This window comes from Leguminivora glycinivorella, chromosome 7 (assembly GCF_023078275.1).
Source record: "Leguminivora glycinivorella isolate SPB_JAAS2020 chromosome 7, LegGlyc_1.1, whole genome shotgun sequence".
Taxonomy (NCBI): domain Eukaryota; kingdom Metazoa; phylum Arthropoda; class Insecta; order Lepidoptera; family Tortricidae; genus Leguminivora; species Leguminivora glycinivorella.
The window spans coordinates 11863500-11880182 of NC_062977.1; the positions used below are offsets into that span (position 1 = coordinate 11863500).

Genomic DNA, 16683 nt, shown 5'->3' on the forward strand with positions numbered 1-16683 from the left:
TTACATTCTAAGACGATTGTGCAATGGCTAAATGGGTTCCCGGTGTAACCTTGTTGACAAGTACAAATCGGTATATGATTAGTTACTTGGCAGAAACTATTCAATCCACATGTGCCCGGACAGGGATCTACACACTTCTTTCCAGAACAGGCTCTGTTGAGTGGACAATCTGAATTGACAACACACTCTGGCCTACATCCCTCATATGGATTGCCAGAATAGCCATCTAAGCACTGACATGCACCAACGCCATTCTGCTCTCTGCAGCGGGCATTAGATCCACATGGACTCGGGCTACATGGCGTTAATACTTCAGTAATCTCTGGTATTGCCTGCGGACTACAGTATGAAAATGGATCACCGATATAACCAATTTGGCATATACACATGGGTGCATGGCTCACTACCCGGCATTCTGCATTTACACCACAACTACCGGTGCAAGGATCCACACATTTTTGATTCTGGCATGCGAGATTGTAAGCACATTCGCTGTTACTGATACATTCTGGTCGGCAATTTGGTGGAATACCCTTGAATTCAGGCATACACGCGCATATAAAGCTGTTTCCCGTAATTTTGCAGATGGCATTAGGTCCACAAGGTGATGGTTCACATGGATTAACTTCAGCCTCGGTTGCCACTGTAATAAGCATTGTATTCGTTACGATACACCTGACATTTTTAATTCACAAAATTACATTACAAACAGCCAACTAATTAAGTATATACAGTATAAGTACTTTATCATCACCGCATTAACACACCATTGGAAAGCTTAATGAAGCAATACTCACATCGAACTGTACATCTCACGAATGGGTCGCCTGTAAATGATGGTGGGCATGTGCAAATAGGATTGTGATTGATAACATCACATACTGCTGCAATTCCACAAGCTCCTATGCATGGACTAACGCATTTATGATTGTTGCAAGCCTCTTTCAGAGAACATTCAGAGCTGACTACACATTCTGGTTTGCAAGTTGGTGGACTTCCTCTAAAACCAGGCACGCAAGAACATATCGCTTGTCCGTTTGATTGACGACATTGGCTGTTAGGTCCACATGGCGATGGATTACATGGATTTGCTGGTGCGACTGTAAAATGATAAATAACATTTAAGAAAACGCTTAAAATGCGTTTTTTTTTCTAATTGGTACACTGGATTGTTTTCACGGAGTTCAAATTACGAAAAATTTAGCTTCTTATATATTTATTTTATATTTGCGTTTTGGACGGGCCGAAGCTGTTACACATCATTAAATCATATCCTTCACGATGGGCGAAGTTCAGCTTGTTACAAGGAATGAGGCAAATTTTCCGAAACGTAAACCCATTTAACCGTTACCTGTATTCAAGTAGTATTTAATATTTACCTAGCGTTGGTCTACATTCCACGAACGCGTTTCCGCTCATACCTTTCGTGCAAGTGCACATTGGTATATGGTTAAGAACTTCGCATACTGCATTCGTTCCGCAAGTTCCGATACACGGATTAACGCATTTATTGTTTTGGCATGCCTTAGAAGAAAGACAGTCGGTATTATAAACACATTCTGGACGACATCCTAAATTAGGATCCCCATGATAACCTGTTACACATGCACAAATTCCATTGTTGCATAAGGTATTTGGACCGCATGGGCTCGGAGCACAAGGATTGAATGGATGTGGTGAAGTTTCATCTGGAATCAATGTTTCGTCTTAAAAATACAAAGTACTAATCACAGGAAAATATATTATAATCAGACGATCACACAAGTTGGCAGCGATTTTAACAGCCAAGCTGGTTCATGAGTTATATTCAACTACAAGCTTTTATGCAACTATAACGATTTCAAGTTAACCCTAGCACAAGCACGGCTATCAAAATCGCTGTTATCTTATCTTGGTATGACTCTAGTAATAATTATATTGAATAAAATTAAAGGTACCTTGAATTGGTTTCAGTGTGCACTGTTTGAATGGATCTCCAGAATATCCTTCTGGACACAAACATACTGGTACATGATTGTTAACAAAACAATCTGCATAAAGACCACAAGAACCTTCGCAAGGATTTCGGCACTTTTCAGCTACACAAGCCTTGTCACTGGGGCAATCAGAGTTTATGACACATTCCGGCTTACAGAATGGTGGTGAGCCCGTATATGAAGTCAAACAAGAACATGAAGGCAAACCATTGATATTACGGCATTCTGCATAAATACCACATGGTGACGGAATACATGGGTCTGTTGGCGGCTTATTTGGAGGGTTGTCTGCGAAAAAATATTAGGCAAAGTCATATTATGAAAGTCAGAAATCTTCCATCACAGAAATAGTGCCATATCCTCGAAGATGGGAAGCACGAGTAGATACTTGTAGACGGATGAGGATTCGTTTGATATAGTCTTTCTCAAAAATGCCGTAAGAAATATACTTAACAAAAATAAGTAACTTTTTGACGTAAGTATATACTTTGACAGAAAAAACTGGCAAATTTTCCTGCATCTGAAACACATATTTTTTTATCTGTCGCGTTATCGGCCAATCAGAGACGGTTATTACAAACAATTGGTTGCTAGGTAATTCGATGTTGATACAACGGTGAACGACTCTATTAACATTAATTTTAACTTGCATGAATAATGATATTTCCGTCCATTGATGATGAAGATGATGACTCGTAGAAAAAGTATTGTATACAATAGTGATATAATTAAGCTTTTCACTCTCGTACCGTACTATTAGGCCACGAAGCTAGCTTCGTGGCCTAAACATGGTACTCGACTGAAAAGCTTTGTATTATATCACGATTGTATAAAATACTATTTTCTACTCGTCGACTTTAATCTGTCAATTAGGACACCACAGACTAAACTATACGTGCTGACTTTTCAGTGTTGGATAGTCTTTGACACTTAGTCAACTATAATATTTCATTACACTTCACTTTAGTTAGTAGCATATATACAAGCTCTATATTAATTTGCGATACCTGGCAAATTTTGCTGCATCTGAAAGACATTTTTTTAATCTATCGTGTTATCGACCAATCAGAGACGGTTATTAAAAACAACTGGTTGCCAGGTAATTCGACGTTGATACAACGGTGAACGACGCTATTAACATTAATTTTAACTTGAATGATGATATTTTTTGTCCATTGATGATGAAAATGATGACTCATAGAAAAAGTATTGTATACAATATTTTTATTTATTAGCCTACTGTAGTGTCCCACTGCTGGGCAAAGGCCTCCCCTCGCTTCTTCCACTCAACCCTGTCATGTGCGTAATTTTGCCAGCTTGGATAAAATGCGTTCAAGTCGTCCCGCCATCTCTTTTTTTTTTCGGTCTGCCTGAACCCTGGCCTGCACCCTCCACGGTGTTCCGTGGGTCCCACTCGGTAACCATTTTGGCCCACCGTTCAGGGTGCATGCGGCAGACATGTCCAGCCCAGTTCCACTTAAGCGTAGCGGTCTTGACACCTACATCTGCAACTCGAGTTCTGGAGCGCAGTTCCGTGTTTCTGATTCGATCAGTTCTGCGAACACCCAGTATACTGCGCTCCATCGCTCGCTGGCAAACCTTGAGTTTGGACTTTAGAGCTTCTGTTAGTGACCACGTTTGAGCGCCATAGGTTAGGATAGGCAGGATACACATGTCGATGAGTTTGCGCTTGAGACACAGAGGAAGGTTACCCTTCATTAGCGCCTTCATGGACCAGAAGCTCTTCCAGGCGTTATCAATACGTCTATTGACTTCTATGATTTGCCTGTTTTCGAAGGAAGCTATCTGGCCTATATCCTGCCCATCTATATACCGTGACCCCATGTTTTGCCCGATTGGTCATTAACTTAGTTTTTGCTCTGTTCATTGTGAGTCCAACTTCAAGGCTCGCTGTGCTGAGATCTTGGAGCATGTGTTGCAATTGGGATGCTGTATGGGAAAAGAGGACAATGTCATCGGCAAAACGCAGGTTAGTTAACCGTTTATTACCGACAACAATGCCCGAACCCTCCCAAGAGACCGCCAGCTTTTCAAAAATCTCCTCCAAGCAACTGGGGAACAGTTTAGGAGACAGCGGGTCACCTTGTTTAACGTCTTTCTCTATTTGAAAAATAGGACCAGGTGCGTGCAATTTAATGGCTGCCGTGCTATTATTATAAATCGTTCCAACAAGTTCAACGTACCTTGGATCTATACCTTGGTTGTGCATGGCGGAAATTATAGCGGAGTGTTTGATGCTGTCAAAAGCTTTGCTATAGTCTACAAAAGCAAGATATAGAGGCACGTTGAACTCGTTGGACTTTTCTATTAATTTGTATTGTATACAATAGTGATATAATTAAGCTTTTCACTCTCGTACCGTACAATAGGCCACTCAGCATGGTACTCGACTGAAAAGCTTTGTATTATATCACGATTGTATAAAATACTATTTCTCCACGTACATATATGCGCAATAAATTCAAGTTTTGACTCTTTTGCTTGCTCAAATTAAGATCAAAGTACTATGTGTATATAATCAACAGTCAGTTTAAATTACCTATACTTTCTTCATAATTTGAGTTGAAGTATTTATCTAAGCCGTAAGGCCTCTTAAAAAATAAAATTACGCCTTCAGCGGGACTCGCACCCGCATCAACCGCAGGCCAGCACGCACTTACAAATAGTGCGATAGGGACGGCCTGCTATTTTATCGTCTATCGCGCGACCATGCTTCCCGTGCAGGTCTGCTTTTCAGTCTAAAATACGCCAAACTATAGACGGTGAAGCAATAAATCTTATCACTAAAAAAAGTGCGAAATTCAAATTTTCTGTGTGACGATAAACGTTCGCCCAATCAATTTTGAAGTGTTAATGCTCCATCAATGTTTAGGAAGGCACGCGCTTTATGAAGGTGAGTCCTAAATTTTTGAAGCCGCCTTTTTTTAGTGACAAGATCTTTCTTGACCGTCTATATTTGAGGCACAAAAAACAAATACCTAGTCCTACCTAAGTACTACTTAATCATCTGTTAAGCTGTTTAAAGGACCAATGCCTTCATTTGATATGGCTATTTTAATAGTTTAAAAAGTTTGTGACTCGACAAATAATGGAATTTATATGCTACCGTCCCGAAATCGAGTCTAAGGTCGAATCAACTGCAAAGTCTACTTTGCTGACCATTTTTGATTAAACGTAATTTTGTCGCGAGCACCTAGATAACGGGGTAAAAAAAGGGTTTCACCTGGCATTTTTTACTTACATGAAACAGCTGCACATGCCATGAACGGATTTCCTGAGTATCCAGGACGACATGAACATACTGGACTGTGATTTATTACTTTGCAATCTGTATTTTGCCCACAGGGCTTAGGGCAAGGATTCACACATCTTTGATTAATACATGCTCTGTTTGTTTTACATTCCGAATTCACAACACATTCGGGTTTACAGTTCGGAGGACTTCCTATATAGTTTGTTAAACATGAGCAAACTGGTTGTCCATTAATTTCTTTACAAATTGCATTAGCGCCGCAAGGAGACGGACTGCATTTGTTTAATGTTTCTATGTCGCGATCTGTAAGCATGGTTATTATTGAATAAAAGATGAATCCATCACAGACGATTCGTGTCGTACATTATTTAACATATCGATATAAATACTTACTCGGTATCAGAGAACACATTGAAAATGGGTTTCCTGTATAACCAACGTTACATTGGCATACGGGTTTATGATTTGTTACATAACATTCCGAGTTATATCCACACACTCCAGGACATGGGTCAGTGCATTTATTTTTGTTACAGGCCGACGTTAAAGGGCAATCAGAGTCGGCTACGCATTCAGGTCTGCACCCTTGATATGGATCTCCGGTGTAATCATTTAGGCACGTACAAGATCCCGCATTTCCTTGTACCTTGCACTGAGCGTTCGCCCCACAAGGGGAAGGTTCACAAGGATTGAGATATTCATTCATAGGAGAAGCTGAAAATTATTATAAGCTCATGAATTCACTTACCAAAATACAGCCAGATACCGTAGAAGCTCTTCCTCTGTCAGAAGCGTTAGTCGAAGCTTGCTGGGCTCGGCGTCGTTTAGTGTTCTCCTTAGTCCGGCGTTGGCGGCACTATCTCTAGCGGCACCATCCAAAAGCGGCCGTCACGGCAACGGCCCAAGCTTACTGTAAGTGCTAGGTTATCTCCGCGTGCTCCGTTCTCAAGCAAAGGCATTATTAATATCCTAAACATAATAGTTACATCGAAATGTTACGTCCCTTCTGGAAGCTGTTTGAAATCCAATGATTAACGTTTTCGACTTCGCGTTCCTGCTCCGATGATATATTATGAATTTTAAGCGAATCTATAGTTACAGTATTGATAAATTTGCTTATGAACCAAGCGATGGGCATGGTCAACACTCAGTCCTGAAGTCAAATCATCTATACCAAACTATAGCTTTTTACATTAGTACCTAGACCGTGTGAGGCGTGACAATTTTCTAAACACTTTAAAGAAAGCACAATTTTCCAAGCATGAATTATCACGCTTTGCAAAGCAGGGGGTTACATGCGTTTTGCATCTAAACGTTTTAGGCCGAACAATAATTTAATCACCACGTAAACAACTAATTTTACCTTATAATCATATAAAACCCCAAAATTATATAATACAGCTGTACTCGTAAATAGCAGTTTACAAAATCGATTTTCAATTTGAGTAACGAATTTTTGTTATCGCTCATCTAGTTAAAAATATTATGAACACAACATGACGTGGGCATATAACATTATTAACATTAAAGAGGAGTTCTGTAAAATAATGATATTCATCGGAAAGTAAGTACTCGAGTACAAAATGTTTTCTTACCCCGTGGCGGTGTACATCCCTGGAATGGGTCTCCTTCGAGGCCAGGTTCGCAGACGCAGGAAGCTCGGTGGTCTACTACTGAGCAAACGGCTCTTGGGCCACATGCTTGCACGCATGGATCCTTGCATCTTTGATTCACACAAGCCAGAGCCGCTGGACATTCGGCACTGATTGTACATTCAGGTCGGCAATTTGGTGGAGTCCCAATGAATCCTGGTTGGCAACTGCAAGCCGGTGTTTCTCCTGATTTTATGCATATTGAATTTGGACCACAAGGCGACGGTTGACATGGCTCTGGGTCTTCCGGTGGTACACTCACTAAAATAATAAATTTAAAATTAGGAAAACAAGCTCTTTTCATTCTCCATATAACTACAATTGTACATGTACGTTACATGATAACTCAATATATAAGTATAGAGGTGCAATAAATGTAATAATACCTGGCGCAGGATAGCAGTATGTAAACGGATCGCCAGTTAACCCATCGTGGCAAGTGCAAATTGGTGAATGTGCTACGACTTGACACCGAGCACCACGTCCACAAGCGCCTTCGCAAGGATCGCGACATCTACGGTCAATACAAGCCAACTGCAGCTTACACTCGGCACTCACGAGGCATTCGGGCCGACAAGATGGTGGTGAGCCCACGTGTCCGGGACGGCACGAACATGCAGCAGCCCCATTACTACTAACACTGCATTCGCTATATGGACCACAAGGGGATGGCGAACATGGTGATTGAGGAGGCCCTAAAAGTAAAGATTGAGAGGTCATAATAATATACCATTTGTTACATTAAGAATGCTTATAACAGTAATAAGTAAAATATATATTTATGTTTCTTATAATATTATTATTATTTTACTTATATTTACCTGGTGGTTGACGCGTTTCTGCACAAAATGAAAACGGATCTCCGGATGTACCGGGTGGGCATGAACAAGATGGAATGTGATTATTGACAGAACAAACAGCGCGAGTTCCACAAGCTCCAGGGCATGGATCTACGCATTTGCCTCCCTGACATGTACGTGTAGGAGAACATTCACCGTTTGTGCTACATTCCAATCGACATCCTACGTAAGGATCTCCAAAATATCCAGTTGTACACATACATATACCGGCGTCACAAATAGCATTGGTTCCGCAGGGAGATGGATTGCAAAGATCCGGTGCAGGAGTGGGAGCAACTGGAAAGATAATTTATATGAAGGAATATCGTTAATATTATTATTCCATTATTCCATTTTCAAGCTGCACGAAATTACAAGTATTTCCCAAAAAATGCAGAATATTCAAATTAATTAATAAACTAATATATTCAATTTTTTTTTCAAAAGCCCAATTGAATATCAACATCTGAGATTAGACTAATCTGAGGTTATAATTCCTTTACGTTTGTAGTCGCTAGGTGTGCTATGCCTGAATAAGAGTTAAGTGAATCTGGCATTTATGTACTTACGGTACATATTCATATGATAAACTTTTATTCAAGGCCGTATATATAATTAAAACTCACCAAATTCAGAGCACTGTATAAATGGATCTCCAGAAAAGCCAGTTGGGCAACTACATATTGGTATGTGATCGTGAACTCTGCATTCGGCTCTATATCCACAAGAACCATCACATGGATTAGTGCACTTTTCAGCTATGCATGCCTGATGTGAAGGGCAGTCAGTATTAACTAGACATTCCGGTCGGCAATTAGGTGGTCCGCCTATATATCCTTGTAAACAGGAGCAGGATGGGTTGCCATTGACTACACGACATTCACTATAAGGCCCACATGGATTTGGATAACATGGTTGTGTTGGTGGGGCTGGTTGGTTTTCAATGGGTTCTACACATCTAATGAATGCGTCTCCGGTAGTTCCTGCTGGACAGCTGCATAAAGGACTGTGATTGATGACTTGACAGTGTGCACCTAGACCGCAAGTGCCTCGGCATGGATCAGCACATTTTAACTTATGACATGCACGATCTGATGGACATTCACTGCTTACTGTGCATTCAGGTCGACAATCTGGTGGTGCACCCCTATAATCAGGAAGACATTCGCAAGAAGCTAGACCACCGTTTTCTCTACAAATACTGTTGGGACCGCACGGTGATGGCTGGCATGGTCTAATTGGGCCTTCTTCAGTCTTTGCACATTGTTCAAATGGATTCCCCGAATAGCCCTTAACACACGCACAAGAGGGAACGTGGTTTATGACACTGCATTCAGCATTAGTACCACAAATTCCGGGACAAGGGTCTGCACATTTATTTCGAATACACGCCTTATCCGCTGAACAATCTGAACTGAGGACGCATTCTGGACGACATCCTTCGTATGGATTGCCAAAATAACCCTCTAAGCATGAGCAAGCTCCAGCGCCATCTCGCTGGGTACATACTGCATTAGCCCCGCATGGTGAAGGATCGCACGGCTGACGTTCAGTTTCTAAAATTAAATTTACATTTTAATCAATGCCCCGAGTACCTACTACAGCACAAGATATATATATTTATGTTGAGCCCTTGGTTGGTGGAGGATTCAACAAATCGTTCAACAGGTTGTATATTGTGTCATGTGAAATTAAGCCATAGAAAATTATATAGCGAGAGCAGATATTGGCCAGATTATAGCATACATTAACTAAAACCACAATCTATTTAACGATGATTTGTTTAACGCTCCTCTAACACGCCAACTTTAAAAAAAAAAATTATTTCGGGCTCGCTGTATAAAAAAACTTAAACGAGTTACTAATTTCCTTTTTGCACGTGTATCGTACGACGTTTTTCAGTACAGATGGCCCTCCGAAGTTTCGACCTGACAAGAAATGACACACTTCTCGCAATAGTGCGTAAAAAAACACCATCTGTACTCAAAATAATAATATAAAGGGGTGAAGATTTGCCAGCAGACGATTCTGCTTATTAAAAATTAACTTAGCGTCTCCACTGCCTTCACAAGATATCAGTTGTCAGTAAATGTCGCTAATGTCGCTATACTATCGTATCCAAGGCGTGTGTACAGTACTATAAGGAAAGGAATGGAAATATTTGCGAGGTTTCGACAGGGCTCAATTGATATTAGAGCTATGAACGGATAGCAGATGATGCGCGTTCAAGTCCCGCCGGAAACATATTTTTTTCCTTTAATATAAAAACGTGGAGATTCGTTAGCAGACGTTTCTGTTTGTTAAAAATTTACTATACTAACCTTTTTCGGGAACACATTGTAGGAAAGGGTTGCCAGTAAATTTCTCTTTACAACTGCATGAAACAGTGTGGCTGACAACATTACACTCAGCATTTACTCCACAGGACCCTGGGCACGGATCTATGCACTTATTACGAACACAGGCTTGGTTCGAAGGACAGTCCGGATTGATAACACATTCTGGCCTGCAATTTGGTGGCTGTCCGATATAATTATCAATACATTTACAATTTGGTTTTCCATTTCTATCCATACACAAAGCATTTGGTCCACACGGTGAAGGATGGCAAACATCAATTTGATCAGATGGCGGAATTATAATTTCGTAGCAGCCCTTAAATGGATCCCCAGTTTGACCAGGATTACAACTGCATATTGGGCTATGATTTATGACCTCACACCTGGCGGCATGGCCACAAGAATTAATACAAGGATTTATGCATTTTTGATTAACGCAAGCTTTAGTAGATGCGCACTCTGAGCTAATAATGCATTCCGGTCGACATGACGGCGGAGATCCTTGGAATCCTTCGATACAAGCGCAGACAGCTGTATTATCTACATTCCGACAAATGCTATTAGGTCCACATTGAGACGGATGGCACGGATCTTTTTTATCTGTAATAATTTCAACTGGACGACATTGTGTAAATGGATTGCCGGTATAGTCAGCTATACAAGAGCATGACGGAATATGATTAATAACGTCACATTTCGCATTTTGACCACACACTCCTGGGCATGGATCTCTGCATTTATTTCTGAAGCAGGCCTTATCTCTTGGACATTCTTGACTACCGGTACATTCTGGTCTACATGATTCGTAAGGATTGCCACTGTATTCTAGTAAACATGTGCAAAAACCATTATTACACTGAGCATTTGGACCACAAGGCGAAGGGTTACATGGATCTAATGGTGTAGGGGTTGTAGGATCTGAAAAACAATTTACTATTTTTAGGGACCAACCGTAATTAGGTACAATGAGTTATAGTTATTTGTTATACAAGGGGGCAAAGTTGTATTTTAACACCGAGTGTGGAATTGAAAAAGAGCAAGTGAAAGGATTCTATAGTTGAACCACGAGCGAAGCGAGTGGTTCGAGAATAGAATCCTGAACTTGCGAGTTTTTTAACACATGAGAAGTAAAATACATTTGCACCCGAGTGTAACACAAAACTTTTCCCCTCACTATAGCGAGGAAACTACAACGCAAATAATGCGTTTATCACTGCTTCCAGTAGTTCCACAGGTGGTAAATCATCTTTATTACTAGATTCACCTACTTTTATCAATTTTAAAGCAGTTAATTTGACTTTATTCAAGGTCAAATTACTTTACCCACTAGTGGATAAAATGCGTTTTTACCCGCTGGTATTAAAGGAAAAATATTTTACAGTCATAAGACTACAAACCTTCGAGAATTGGCAGACATCTTGAGAAGGGATCGCCTGTAAATCTATCATTGCAAACACACACCGCTACATGATTTAGAACATGACAGTTTGCATCTACCCCGCAAGACCCCGGACATGGGTCTTCACACTTTTGTCGCACGCAAGCTAGTTCGGCTGGACATTCAGAATTAATGGTACATTCAGGCCGGCAATTCGGTGGTGACCCAACGTATCCGGGTAAGCACGAACAGGCTGGTCCACTAGCTAGCAATTGGCAGCGGGAATGAGGTCCACAAGGTGAAGGGGTACAAGACGGTGGGCGCTCGGTGGTCGAAACGATTTCTAAAACACATTAATAAATTTAGGGTATACATAAATTAGTCCGTTTCAATTTATTTAATACATTTTGTAAATCAACGTGGTTTAATTTAAATGTACTATACTAAACTTTGATATATTTTTTGTAAATAGGGTTGTGAGTTGTGACATTCAGTAATCAAAATCTTACTATTGAGAATAAATTTACTGATACTCACTATAGCATTGTGTAAATGGATCTCCAGTCATTCCTGCAGGACACGTGCAAATAGGATTGTGATTTTTAACTTGACAATGGGCTCTTAATCCGCAAGTATTAGGACAAGGATCATCACACTTCTGGTTGATGCAAGCTTTAGAAGTATCACATTCACTATTCACAACACACTCCGGCTTGCATGAAGGGGGTGATCCCACGTAGCTTGGGAGACATGAACATACTGCTTGCATATTGACTTGTCTACATTGACTGTTAGGTCCACAAGGTGACGGCTCGCAAGGATTTTGTGTTGGAGGTGCTGTAATAAGTAAAGCGACGTTTGTAATTTGTAATAACTCTTAAGATTGTCAGGAGGCTTTCCTATAAAGATATAGGAAAGCCTCCTGACAATCTTAAGAGTAGGTATGAAGATAAACGTTAGTCAAATTTAATTTAATAATACTCTATACTAAAAGTTTATAAGTGAAGTTTCTCAAATCTTGCAAGTTTATTATTTGAAGAATATACTTACGAGTATATGTCAACTCTTTACACTGGTAAAACGGATCTCCAGAGAAGCCTTTTGGACAAGTACAGATTGGAACGTGGTTTTCAACCAAGCACTGGGCCATTTGGCCGCAAGTTCCAGGGCAAGGGTCTATGCATTTAAACCGTGTGCATGCTAGCTGTGGCGCACAGTCATCATTGATCTCACATTCTCTTCTGCAGCCACTCGGGCTATATGGATCTCCGTCATACCCTGACGAGCAGACGCAAGCACCAGCTCCGTTGTGTTCCCGACATTCCGCGTTGGGTCCGCAAGGTGAGGGTGTGCAGGGACTCGACGTTGGAGTCATCTCGGTAGCTAAAATTACATTCAACTTAGATATGACCCTTCGCAGTTAATATTTAATAACTAGCTTTTGCCCGCGGCTTCGCTCGCGTTAGAAAGAGATAAAAAGAAGCCTATGTCACTCTCCATCCCTTCAACTATTTCCACTTAAAAAATGACGTCAATACGTCGCTCCGTTTTGCCGTGAAAGACAGACAAACAAACAGACACACACACTTTCCTATTTATAATATTAGTAAGGTACAGTGGGGCAAATCTCGACTGGGAGGCAATTGTAACTAATCCATTTTTCCCATTATTACACTATGATGTTGAGTTTTACGTGTATCCACTGAACACGCCTACCATATATAACCGTTGGACACTCTATTTAAGAGCGTTATAACATTTCGGCGTCGGGCGAAATTAGGTATTTTACCCGCCGCGCGAGCCCAATATGCCGACCCTTTCTAGCACGTCTTATCACTCGCTCGCACTACAATAATGGACAAAACAATCTTGATCCTTTCTATGGAATTTTGATAACAACCACAATCTACTATCTCGATATAAACTTTTGGTTTCTAATAAACATTATTTTGTACGAAAATACGAGAATATAGCGCGAAATAATATCAATTATGTTAAAATTTATTTAAAAAATTAAAGTAATAATTATAAAAGTAGATCCCATCCCAAATATTTGCTTTTGTTGTATGATAAGTATTAGAGTAAAGTATATATTAATATGATGATAAAATAAGACAAATACAATTCTAATTACTTCAAGGTGGTGCTCAGGGTCTGATGATGGAGCCAGATGGTGGTCACCAATACCAATGAACAATATGACTATACAACTTCGTGGTTTACATGTCATTCTAGCATTTTCACTTTCACATTTCAAGTGCATATACCACGAGTATAGGTTTTCGGGTGTGCTGATTTAAAAATTAATGACCGATTTGGAATCTGACATTGCTGACTGTCACTTTGACACAAAAGTCATCATGGGTGTCGTAAAATAGGTTTTAGGGGGTGCTGATTCCAAAATTAATGACCAATGTGGAATCTGACATTGCTGACTGTCACTTTGACACAAAAGTCGTCATGGGTGTCGTCAAATAGGTTTGCGGGGTGCTGATTCCAAAATTAATGAACAATGTGGAATCTGACATTGCTGACTGTCACTTTGACACAAAAGTCGTCATGGGTGTCGTAAAATAGGTTTTAGGGGTGCTGATTCCAAAATTAATGACCAATGTGGAATCTGACATTGCTGACTGTCACTTTGACACAAAAGTCGTCATGGGTATCGTCAAATAGGTTTGCGGGGGTGCTGATTCCAAAATTAATGAACAATGTGGAATCTGACATTGCTGACTGTCACTTTGACACAAAAGTCGTCATGGGTGTCGTAAAATAGGTTTTAGGGGTGCTGATTCCAAAATTAATGAACAATGTGGAATCTGACATTGCTGACTGTCACTTTGACACAAAAGTCGTCATGGGTGTCGTAAAATTGGTTTTAGGGGTGCTGATTCCAAAATTAATGACCAATGTGGAATCTAACATTGCTGACTGTCACTTTGACACAAAAGTCGTCATGGGTGTCGTCAAATAGGTTTGCGGGGTGCTGATTCCAAAATTAATGAACAATGTGGAATCTGACATTGCTGACTGTCACTTTGACACAAAAGTCGTCATGGGTGTCGTAAAATTGGTTTTAGGGGTGCTGATTCCAAAAATAATGACCAATGTGAAATCTAACATTGCTGACTGCCACTTTGACACAAAAGTCATCATGGGTGTCGTAAAATAGGTTTTAGGGGTGCTGATTCCAAAAATAATGACTAATGTGGAATCTAACATTGCTGACTGTCACTTTGACACAAAAGTCATCATGGGTGTCGTCAAATAGGTTTCCGGAGGTGCTGATTTGAAAATTAATGACCGATTTGGAATCTTGACATTGCTGACTGTCACTTTGACACAAAAGTCGTCATGGGTGTCGTCAAAAAGGTTTCCGGGGGTGCTGATTCCAAAATTAACGACTATTTTGGAATCTCACAGTGCTAATTGTCATTTTGACACAAAAGGAATCATGGGTGTAGTCAAATAGTTTTTAGGGGTACTGATTCCAAAATTAATGAAATGATTTAAAAAGTTATGACCGATTTGGAACCTGACATTGCACAGTACCCCTGGAAACCTATTTGACGACACCCATAACGACTTTTATGTCAAAGTGACAGTCAGCAATGTCAGTTTCCAAATTGATCATTAATATTGAGATCAGTACCCATGAAAACCTATTTGAAGACACCCATGATCACTTTTGTGTCAAAGTGACAGTCAACAGTGTCAGATTCCAAATTGGTCATTAGTTTTCAAACACCTCCGGATACCTATTTGACGACACCCATGACGACTTTTGTGTCAAAGTGACAGTCAGCAATGTCAGATTCCAAATTGGTCACTAATTTTGGAATCAGCACCCCCTAAAACCTATTTTACGACACCCATGACGACTTTTGTGTCAAAGTGACAGTCAGAAATGTCAGATTGAACATTGGTCATTAATTTTGGAATCAGCACCCCTAAAACCTATTTTACGACACCCATGACGACTTTTGTGTCAGAGTGACAGTCAGCAATGTCAGATTGAACATTGGTCATTAATTTTGGAATCAGCACCCCTAAAACCTATTTTACGACACCCATGACGACTTTTGTGTCAAAGTGACAGTCAGCAATGTCAGATTCCACATTGGTCATTAATTTTGGAATCAGCACCCCCTAAAACCTATTTTACGACACCCATGACGACTTTTGTGTCAAAGTGACAGTCAGCAATGTCAGATTCCAAATTGGTCATTAATTTTGGAATCAGCACCCCTAAAACCTATTTTACGACACCCATGACGACTTTTGTGTCAGAGTGACAGTCAGCAATGTCAGATTGAACATTGGTCATTAATTTTGGAATCAGCACCCCTAAAACCTATTTTACGACACCCATGACGACTTTTGTGTCAAAGTGACAGTCAGCAATGTCAGATTCCACATTGGTCATTAATTTTGGAATCAGCACCCCCTAAAACCTATTTTACGACACCCATGACGACTTTTGTGTCAAAGTGACAGTCAGCAATGTCAGATTCCAAATTGGTCATTAATTTTGGAATCAGCACCCCTAAAACCTATTTTACGACACCCATGACGACTTTTGTGTCAGAGTGACAGTCAGCAATGTCAGATTGAACATTGGTCATTAATTTTGGAATCAGCACCTCCTAAAACCTATTTTACGACACCCATGACGACTTTTGTGTCAAAGTGACAGTCAGCAATGTCAGATTCCACATTGGTCATTAATTTTGGAATCAGCACCCCCTAAAACCTATTTTACGACACCCATGACGACTTTTGTGTCAAAGTGACAGTCAGCAATGTCAGATTCCACATTGGTCATTAATTTTGGAATCAGCACCCCCTAAAACCTATTTTACGACACCCATGATGACTTTTGTGTCAAAGTGACAGTCGGCAATCTGAGGTACTACATATTCGTAATCTGAAAGTAATCAAGTCAATAATTTCAGTTATTTTGAATCGACTATGATTCCGAGTTATTGGTAATAGTAATGATTGTATAGATGATTAGTGATTCCTTTACATGTAATGGTAATTTACCGTTTCACTTGATTACATTACAAGTAATCTGACACCCAGTAGTGTCAGATTACAAAGTAAAATCAAGTAATCCTTTAATCCGGAATCGATTACGATTTCCCCATCTCTGGGTTTAGTTATATGGTTCATTGGTACTGGTGACCACCATCTGGCTCCATCATCAGACCCTGAGTACCACC

General features: G+C 40.2%; 1 protein-coding gene across 1 annotated transcript in view; it reads right to left on the reverse strand.

The window, feature by feature from the left end:
• LOC125227790 overlaps positions 1–16683 on the reverse strand; it is a 141226-nt gene that overhangs the window by 51379 nt on the left and 73164 nt on the right. Inside the window, 14 exon segments of the mRNA XM_048132131.1 lie at positions 5–643; positions 798–1100; positions 1380–1688; positions 1938–2264; positions 5239–5553; positions 5644–5964; positions 6846–7163; positions 7289–7597; positions 7724–8038; positions 8368–9297; positions 10063–10998; positions 11478–11801; positions 11996–12295; positions 12509–12841. Coding sequence (XP_047988088.1) covers positions 5–643; positions 798–1100; positions 1380–1688; positions 1938–2264; positions 5239–5553; positions 5644–5964; positions 6846–7163; positions 7289–7597; positions 7724–8038; positions 8368–9297; positions 10063–10998; positions 11478–11801; positions 11996–12295; positions 12509–12841 — 5979 coding nt within the window.